This window comes from Bombina bombina, chromosome 6 (genome assembly GCF_027579735.1).
Source record: "Bombina bombina isolate aBomBom1 chromosome 6, aBomBom1.pri, whole genome shotgun sequence".
Taxonomy (NCBI): Eukaryota; Metazoa; Chordata; class Amphibia; order Anura; family Bombinatoridae; genus Bombina; species Bombina bombina.
The window spans coordinates 112,798,128-112,808,763 of record NC_069504.1 but is presented as its reverse complement, the minus strand read 5'-3'; the positions used below and the strand labels follow the sequence as shown (position 1 = coordinate 112,808,763).

At 40.3% G+C, this 10,636-nt stretch overlaps 1 protein-coding gene across 1 annotated transcript; it reads left to right on the top strand.

Annotated features, from left to right (window-relative positions):
- Positions 1-6,471: 6,471 nt before the first annotated feature.
- Positions 6,472-6,900, top strand: LOC128664332 (protein LDOC1-like). Its single transcript, XM_053719172.1, has one exon. It carries the CDS (start codon positions 6,472-6,474, stop codon positions 6,898-6,900), a length of 429 nt encoding a protein of 142 aa, XP_053575147.1.
- Positions 6,901-10,636: the final 3,736 nt, after the last annotated feature.

The window sequence follows — 10,636 nt, the reverse complement described above, 5'->3', positions numbered from 1 at the left end:
AATGGAAATTACTTGTAAATAATTTAATACACTCCAGCAGGTAAAGTGGATCATTTGGGAACAAATTAAATGGGAGAACATTTTTTAGTAAACTGTCGCTTTAAGGCTACAGGGAAGCTCTATTCATGTAACACTTTTGTTCACTCTGCAAGGAAAATACTCATTAACATGTGTGACAAAAACCTATTGTCCTCAGAATCCATCCTCAACACTCGTAAACCAGTAGCATTTTTCATGACTTCTGTAGTCACCACAGGACCCCAACATCTACAAATAATATTATTTATTTTTCATTTTTAACAATTGATTAAAAGTCACACTCACACTGTCTTGATTACCACTAACAGTACTGGCATTTTAAAAATTGTGTTCTAAAAGGGGATCTGCAGGAAAAAGTGAGAACAGGACCCCAACAGCTAGAGTTGGCATGGAGTAATCTCTTTGTGGCTAAGCTTGTTTCTAAGTCACACTCACACTGTTGTGATTGTCACTAATAGTACAGTCATCTTCATAAATGGGATTGCACAGCCATGATTTCAGAAATAACCTATTGCAATCTGATTCCATTTTCACCACTGGTAAACAATCTGAATGCTAAATGTATGTAGACATAATGGGCCTACTGAGCATGTTTGCTCAATCACTATATTGTCATTTTTAATATTTTATACATACTTTTATACAATATTTCCATTATTAAATTTTAAGGTACAGTTTCTTGTTTGGCGTAATCTACATCTGAGATTAAGAACAAGACCAAGGGGCCAAATTATCAAGCTCTGAATGGAGATTGATGCCCTGTTTCTGTGTGAGAAACAGCAGTTATGAAGCAGCTGTCTAAAGAACGCTGCTCCTTAACTTGTCCATATGCAGTGAGGCTGCGGACATCAATCCGCCCGATCCTATATGATCGGGCTGATTGACACCCTCTGCTAGCGGCCGATTGGCTACGAATCTGCAGGGCGCGACATTGCACAAGCAGTTCACAAGAACTGCTTGTGCAATGAAAATGCCGACAGGTTATGCTATCGGCATTTATCGATGTGCGGCGGACATGATACACTACATCGTATCATGTCCTCTTGCACTTTATAAATCGGCCCACTAGTGTTTCTATTACAAGGACTTATGATATACTCCTAAGCTGGATTTTTAACAGTACTGAAACTGTAAAGGGTTAAACCCTCCATTGTAGTGAAGATGTCTGTGAAGTCTGTGAAGATATTTAAACAAGATAGCACATTTGTGACGGGTTTTTGTAGGGAACGCTGCTTTGTGAGAGAGAGAAAAGTTCAACCACCTTCACAATAGTGCGTTTTACAGTGCTTGGACCTACATTATTGAACTCACATTCCCAAAGGCACAATCCCATTTACGTGGTTGGACAAGATGCATTTCCTATATAAAGAGAGAAAAAGGTGTATTATTTGGGCACGCTAACGCTAATAAGCCTAGAACTGTATTCAATTCATATTAAACTAAAATGAATGCAGGAAACCTAAAAAATTAAAACAACTTTTAATATACTCAAAAAGAAAAATGATCTACTGATTGGATAATATGACAATTACAGCAATCTGTGATTAGCACAAAATGGGAGGCTATCCCCATTACCAGTATGCTGGGAGTACAGAGGATCCCTATAGGTATCTAAGTTTGCCACATGGCCTATCTAATCTTTAGTAGTACCCCTAGGTAATTAATTAACAAACATCAAGAATACAAATTGTGAGCTAAACCCGTGCGTAAATAACGCTAAATATTTTAGCGGTATCGCACTTTCCATAGCGCTGCTATTACAAGTTACAGAAAACCTTCTTTTGTTGTGCGATATGGTGCGATAAGCTCCATATCGCACAAAAGCCAAGGCCTGACTTGACGTGCTTGGGCACAAATCCCCCATAGACATCAATGGAGAAAAAGTGTTAGAAAACAAACACCTGCGATTGCGGAATGGTGATCGCTTTAACGCAATCCCCATTGATGTCTATGGGGACAAGAAGGTTTTTTTGTTTAAATCTAACTAACCATAACATAACCCCTAGTCTAAATACCGGTAATCCGCCGCCCCCGACATCGCCAACACAAATTAAATTTTTTAACCCTAATCCGCCGCACACCCGCATCGCTATAACCTAAATAAACCTATTAACACTAAACCACCGGCCCCCACCATTGCAACACATTAAATTAAACTATTAACCCCTAAACCTAACACCCCTAACTTTAAATTAAAGATACAATATAACTAACCTTTAAATTAAAAAAAACTTACCTGTGAAATAAAAAAAAAAAATAAGCTTAAACTTTAAATAAACCTAATATAACTATTTTAAAAAACTAAAATAAACGAAAAATAAAAAATCCTAACACTACGAATTTTTTTTAAAAAACTAACATTACAAAAAAACCACTAACATTATGAAAAATAAAAAAATCTAAGATTACAAAAAATAATAAATGAAATTATCCAAAATAATAAAAATTAAACCTAATCTAATACCCCTATAAAAACAAAAAACCACACTAAAATAAAAACACCCCCTAATCTAACAATAAAGGGCCTAATTAATTAAAAGGGCCTTTTGTAGGGCTATGCCCTAAGTTAAACTATGCCCTAAGCTACCCCTTGCTCCTAAAGGGGCATTCGTTTGGGCATTGCCTTTAAAAGGACAATCAGCTCTTTTACTGCCCATAAAAATTTAAAAAGCCCTAATCTAAAAGAAACCCCCTCCAAAAAATGTAAAAAAAAACCTAAACACTATCCCCAAAAAATGTACTCACAGTTCCTGAAGTCTGGACATCCATCTTTAGCCAGGCAGGGCGACAAGTCTTCATCCAGGCGGGGGACATCTTTATCCATAGCGGGGGCATCTGCTAAGTTCATCCGGTGGTGCGGAGCTGTGGCAGCGTGGAGCTGAGCAGGACCAGCGGTGACAAAGACATCCAGCATGGAGCCTCCTCTTCATGCGATCTCTGCCGCACACTGAAGATATTTCATGCAAGGTATCCCTTTTATATTTGGGGTACCTTGCATTCCTATTGGCTGAATATTCAAATCAGCCAATAGGATAAGAGCTGCTTAAATCCTATTAGCTGATTGCTCAGCTCTGTGCCGCCACAGCTCCACGCTGCCACAGCTCTGCGCCACCACAGCTCCACGCTACCGGGCTGAAGATAGAAGATGCCCCTGCGATGGATGAAGATGTCGCCGCCTGGATGAAGACTTGTCGCCGCCTGAATGAAGATGTAATGCTTTATTTATGATGTGGATCACAACTGCAGAGTGTTTATAATTGGTATGAATGTATCACCAAACAAGCTTTATATAGCATGACTCATATATGTTTTAGTGAAATTTGTTGACTTCTGTATATTTATAGTGTTGCAAAGAATAAGAAACTATTTGTTGCAACTTGATTTTATACTATTCTTTTATGCTTGATCCTGGAATATGTGTAGATAGGCTACTACTGGAAAATGTATAGAGTACACCCTGGGTGCAAGTCCGGTCTTGCTAGCAAAGCCTTACGGAACTATATGCAACAGGAGATATCCTAAGAGACGCTGCACTGCCTGAGGTCTGTGTTGTCAGAGGAGAAACACTGCGGTGTTAGAGCAGGCTGTTACAATTTCAGGTGCAGCGGATTGCGGGAGGAAGTCAGATGCAGCTCTAGACGGTGAGACTTTACTGCGAGGAGTGACACAGTGAGCCTGTTAGCAAACAAAGTGAACTAAGGAATAATAAACAGCTTCTTACATGATTTTAGAGTAAAACACTATGGGATGGAGAGGTTCCTTTAAACTTTTTCTTTGGGAGGAGGACAGCACACCCAGAGCATAATCAGAGGAATCAAACTTCAATATGTATTGTAGAGTGGGGCCTGGGAACTGTAGAACTGGAGCGGGATGTGAAAGAGATTTTTAAGAAGTTGAAAGCTTCAGTAGCTTGGCTATTCCACTGAAAAGGTGTGCTGGAACTGGTGAGTCTGGTGAGGGGTTTTGCAATTCTTGAGAAATTTCTTATAAATTTTCTGTAATAGTTACTAAACCCAAGGAAACACTGTAACTCTTTCCTGTTGGTAGGTTGTGGCCAGAGTCTTACAGCCTCTACCTTATTTTCCTGCATCTGGATGCCTCTAGGGCTGATGGGAGTATCCAAGGAACTCTATTTCTTCGGTATGGAAGACGCACTTCTCGGGTTTTGTGTAAAGCCGATGGACATGAAGTCTAGACAAAACCCAACTTACGTGTTTGATATGTTCCTCCAGGTTGTTCGAGTACACCAAGATGTCATCCAGATAAACGAAAACAGAGGTATCCAGCAAGTCATGGAAGATATCATTGATAAAGAAACTGAAAAGTGGCAGGGAGCATTGGTTAACCAAATGGCATGACCAATATTCAAAGAGGCCGTACCTCTTCCTAAAGGCGGTCAGTACTCATCTCCCTCCCTAATACGTACCAAATTATAAGCCCCTCTCAGATCCAACTTTGTGAAGATCTTAGCATTATGAAGCCGTCGATCAGTTCCGGGATGAGAGGTAGAGGGTATCTTTCTTGATCGTTATCTTATTCAATTCCTAAAAATCAATGATACGTCGTAGGGATTGATCCTTGTTTCTAACGAAGAAGATTCCGGCTCCTGCTGGAAAAACTGAGGGGCAGATGAAACCTTTTCTCAAGTTCTCATCCAGATAGGTCTTTAGGTGGTCTAATTCAGGTTGGCATAAAGGATATAGATGCCCATACGGAGGTGTTGTGCCAGGTTTAAGGTCAATCGGACAGTCGTTATGATCGGTGAGGAGGTAGACTTCTTACTGAAAATTTCTGAATATTTGGAGTAAGCCTTGGGAATTAGTGTTTGTTCCGTCGGTAGGTCAGAGATCTGTAGCAGAGATGAGTGGTTGTGACAGGTTTGTAGGCAGTAAGGGGACTCTAGCTTGAGTTGCAACATTTCCAGTATAATTATTGGTTCATGTAGTTGTAACCACTGTAGAACAATGAGGAAAAGAGGTGAGAGAATGACGTTAAAACAGATGTATTCTTGGTGTGAATCAGAACTTACTAATATAGGTATAGTGTGGTGAGTGATTGGACCAGAGGTTATCTCAGAACCATTTACAACATGAATAGAGATAGGAGACTTTTTTTGCATAAGTGGTATTTTATTTTAGATGACAACAGCCTTATCGATATCATTTCCGTGTGCCCGGTATTAATGATGGCCTCTCTCATCATACGATTGCTTTCCCACTGTAAAAGAGAGAGTTAAGGAACAATGAACAGGCTTATCATGTACAATTAGAGAAGTCAAGTTAGATGAGGACTTACTGTTTTTATTCTTAAGCAGCGAGAAGGGCAGTCTCTGACTGTATGTGATGGGTTTCCACAGTACATGCATAACCCCTTAGATTTCCTTCTAAACGTTTCTTCAGAAGTTAAAGGTCCTCGAATGAAACTTATCTCCATAGCTTCAGAGTTGTTAGTTGATGCAGGGGGTGGGTGTAGAAGGGTGCGTAGGGTTCCCAGACCTTTTGTATGCTGATTCACTGTAATGGCGCTCAGACTTCCTCTCCCGGAGTAGCCTATCTATTTGCATGCATAACTTCATTAAGGCCTCCAGAGAGTCTGGCATGTCTGTATGGGCTAATTCATCTTTAATCGAATCCGAAAACTCTGTTATGTAGACTTCAACAGGATGATTTCCTTGTTTCAATTTTCTCATCTTTCCTTCAGCAGTAAGTTGTAAAGTTCATCCATTACTGCAAGGAATGAATTTAAGGAGGATAGCACGGGTTATCTGTTTCATAGAGGGTGTCCGCCATATGTGGGGTTCTCCTCTGAGATAGGTTATCAGAGTTAAACCTTCATTCTATCGTTAGAGTAAGTCTTAGGTTTTAGATTGAAGGTCAGTAGACAGGCATTTTTGAATTGCCGATATAGGCTCTGTCTCCTTGGAACGGTTCTGGTGTGCTATGTGTGGTTCTGGAGTGTTATCAGTAGAGAGTATTTTCCCTGAAACAGTGTCTCTAATGACCTTCCTAAGGGTCTCATTCTCCACTGGAAAATCCCTTAAACTTTGACTGAGTTGATCTACTCGTTGTGATAGGTTGTAGACAATTTGGGGCAGGTCTGCTGGATCCATCGTTTTAAGGCTTAGTTATTCTGTAATGCTTATTTATTGATGTGGATCATAAGGTAGGAATTTTCTGATTGGCTGATGGAATCAGCCAATCAGAATCTAGTTCAATCCGATTGGCCAATCCAATCAGCCAATCAGATTGAGCTCGCATTCTATTGGCTGATCGGAACAGCCAATAGAATGCGAGCTCAATCTGATTGGCTGATTGGATCAGCCAATCGGATTGAACTTGATTCTGATTGGCTGATTCCATCAGCCAATCAGAAAATTCCTACCTTAGATCCACATCATAAATAAGCATTACAGAATAACTAAGCCTTAAAACGATGGATCCAGCAGACCTGCCCCAAATTGTCTACAACCTATCACAACGAGTAGATCAACTCAGTCAAAGTTTAAGGGATTTTCCAGTGGAGAATGAGACCCTTAGGAAGGTCATTAGAGACACTGTTTCAGGGAAAATACTCTCTACTGATAACACTCCAGAACCACACATAGCACCACCAGAACCGTTCCAAGGAGACAGGAGCCTATATCGGCAATTCAAAAATGCCTGTCTACTGACCTTCAATCTAAAACCTAAGACTTACTCTAACGATAGAATGAAGGTTTTAACTCTGATAACCTATCTCAGAGGAGAACCCCACATATGGGCGGACACCCTCTATGAAACAGATAACCCGGTGCTATCCTCCTTAAATTCATTCCTTGCAGTAATGGATGAACTTTACAACTTACTGCTGAAGGAAAGATGAGAAAATTGAAACAAGGAAATCATCCTGTTGAAGTCTACATAACAGAGTTTTCGGATTCGATTAAAGATGAATTAGCCCATACAGACATGCCAGACTCTCTGGAGGCCTTAATGAAGTTATGCATGCAAATAGATAGGCGACTCCCGGGAGAGGAAGTCTGAGCGCCATTACAGTGAATCAGCATACAAAAGGTCTGGGAACCCTACGCACCCTTCTACACCACCCCCTGCATCAACTAACAACTCTGAAGCTATGGAGATAAGTTTCATTCGAGGACCTTTAACTTCTGAAGAACGTTTTAGAAGGAAATCTAAGGGGTTATGCATGTACTGTGGAAACCCATCACATACAGTCAGAGACTGCCCTTCTCTGCTTAAGAATAAAAACAGTAAGTCCTCATCTAACTTGACTTCTCTAATTGTACATGATAAGCCTGTTCATTGTTCCTTAACTCTCTCTTTACAGTGGGAAAGCAATCGTATGATGAGAGAGGCCATCATTAATACCGGGGCACACGGAAATGATATCGATAAGGCTGTTGTCATCTAAAATAAAATACCACTTATGCAAAAAAAGTCTCCTATCTCTATTCATGTTGTAAATGGTTCTGAGATATCCTCTGGTCCAATCACTCACCACACTATACCTATATTAGTAAGTTCTGATTCACACCAAGAATACATCTGTTTTAACGTCATTCTCTCACCTCTTTTCCTCATTGTTCTACAGTGGTTACAACTACATGAACCAATAATTAACTGGAAAATGTTGCAACTCAAGCTAGAGTCCCCTTACTGCCTACAAACCTGTCACAACCACTCTTCTCTGCTACAGATCTCTGACCTACCGACGGAACAAACACTAATTCCCAAGGCTTACTCCAAATATTCAGAAATTTTCAGTAAGAAGTCTACCTCCTCACCGATCATACGACTGTCCGATTGACCTTAAACCTGGCACAACACCTCCGTATGGGCATCTATATCCTTTATGCCAACCTGAATTAGACCACCTAAAGACCTATCTGGATGAGAACTTGAGAAAAGGTTTCATCTGCCCCTCAGTTTTTCCAGCAGGAGCCGGAATCTTCTTCGTTAGAAACAAGGATCAATCCCTACGACGTATCATTGATTTTAGGGAATTGAATAAGATAACGATCAAGAATAGATACCCTCTACCTCTCATCCCGGAACTGATCGAACGGCTTCATAATGCTAAGATCTTCACAAAGTTGGATCTGAGAGGGGCTTATAATTTGGTACGTATTAGGGAGGGAGATGAGTAGCTGACCGCCTTTAGGAAGAGGTACGGCCTCTTTGAATATTTGGTCATGCCATTTGGGTTAACCAATGCTCCTGCCACTTTTCAGTTCTTTATCAATGATATCTTCCATGACTTGCTGGATACCTCTGTTGTCGTTTATCTGGATGACATCTTGGTGTACTCGAACAACCTGGAGGAACATATCAAACACGTAAGTTGGGTTTTGTCTAGACTTCATGTCCATCGGCTTTACACAAAACCCGAGAAGTGCGTCTTCCATACCGAAGAAATAGAGTTCCTTGGATACTCCATCAGCCCTAGAGGCATCCAGATGCAGGAAAATAAGGTAGAGGCTGTAAGACTCTGGCCACAACCTACCAACAGGAAAGAGTTACAGTGTTTCCTTGGGTTTAGTAACTATTACAGAAAATTTATAAGAAATTTCTCAAGAATTGCAAAACCCCTCACCAGACTCACCAGTTCCAGCACACCTTTTCAGTGGAATAGCCAAGCTACTGAAGCTTTCAACTTCTTAAAAATCTCTTTCACATCCGCTCCAGTTCTACAGTTCCCAGGCCCCACTCTACAATACATATTGGAAGTTGATTCCTCTGATTATGCTCTGGGTGCTGTCCTCTCCCAAAGAAAAAGTTTAAAGGAACCTCTCCATCCCATAGTGTTTTACTCTAAAATCATGTAAGAAGCTGTTATTATTCCTTAGTTCACTTTGTTTGCTAACAGGCTCACTGTGTCACTCCTCGCAGTAAAGTCTCACCGTCTAGAGCTGCATCTGACTTCCTCCCGCAATCCGCTGCACCTGAAATTGTAACAGCCTGCTCTAACACCGCAGTGTTTCTCCTCTGACAACACAGACCTCAGGCAGTGCAGCGTCTCTTAGGATATCTCCTGTTGCTTATAGTTCCGTAAGGCTTTGCTAGCAAGACCGGACTTGCACCCAGGGTGTACTCTATACATTTCCAGTAGTAGCCTATCTACACATATTCCAGGATCAAGCATAAAAGAATAGTATAAAATCAAGTTGCAACAAAATAGTTTCTTATTCTTTGCAACACTATATATACAGAAGTCAACAAATTTCACTAAAACATATATGGTCTATGCTATATAATAGCTTGTTTGGTGATACATTCATACCAATTATAACACTCTGCAGTTGTGATCCACATCATAAATAAGCATTACATCTTCATTCAGGCGGCGACAAGTCTTCATCCAGGCGGCGACATCTTCATCCATCGCAGGGGCATCTTCTATCTTCAGCCCGGTAGCGTGGAGCTGTGGTGGCGCAGAGCTGTGGCAGCGTGGAGCTGTGGCGGCACAGAGCTGAGCAAATCAGCTAATAGGATTTAAGCAGCTCTTATCCTATTGGCTGATTTGAATATTTCAGCCAATAGGAATGCAAGGTACCCCAAATATAAAAGGGATACCTTGCATGAAATCTTCAGTGTGCGGCAGAGATCGCATGAAGAGGAGGCTCCATGCTGGATGTCTTTGTCACCGCTGGTCCTGCTCAGCTCCACGCTGCCACAGCTCCGCACCACCGGGATGAACTTAGCAGATGCCCCCGCTATGGATAAAGATGTCCCCGCCTGGATGAAGACTTGTCGCCGCCTGGCTAAAGATGGATGTCCAGACTTCAGGAACTGTGAGTACATTTTTTGGGGATAGTGTTAGGTTTTTTTTTACATTTTTTGGAGGGGGTTTCTTTTAGATTAGGGCTTTTTAAATTTTTTATGGGCAGTAAAAGAGCTGATTGTCCTTTTAAAGGCAATGCCCAAACGAATGCCCCTTTAGGAGCAAGGGGTAGCTTAGGGCATAGTTTAACTTAGGGCATAGCCCTACAAAAGGCCCTTTTAATTTAATTTAGGCCCTTTATTGTTAGATTAGGGGGTGTTTTTATTTTAGTGTGGTTTTTTGTTTTTATAGGGGTATTAGATTAGGTTTAATTTTTATTATTTTGGATAATTTCATTTATTATTTTTTGTAATCTTAGATTTTTTTATTTTTCATAATGTTAGTGGTTTTTTTGTAATGTTAGTTTTTTAAAAAAAATTCGTAGTGTTAGGATTTTTTATTTTTCGTTTATTTTAGTTTTTTAAAATAGTTATATTAGGTTTATTTAAAGTTTTAAGCTTATTTTTTTTTTTATTTCACAGGTAAGTTTTTTTTAATTTAAAGGTTAGTTATATTGTATCTTTAATTTAAAGTTAGGGGGTGTTAGGTTTAGGGGTTAATAGTTTAATTTAATGTGTTGCAATGTGGGGGGCCGGTGGTTTAGTGGTTAATAGGTTTATTTAGGTTATAGCGATGCGGGTGTGCGGCGGATTAGGGGTTTAAAAAATTTAATTTGTGTTGGCGATGTCGGGGGCGGCGGATTACCGGTATTTAGACTAGGGGTTTATGTTAGGGTGTTAGATTTAAACAAAAAAACCTTCTTGTCCCCATAGACATC

Excerpts from the sequence above, each read along its gene's own strand:
- LOC128664332 (XM_053719172.1), top strand. The coding sequence starts at position 6,472 with ATGGATCCAGCAGACCTGCCCCAAATTGTCTACAACCTATCACAACGA.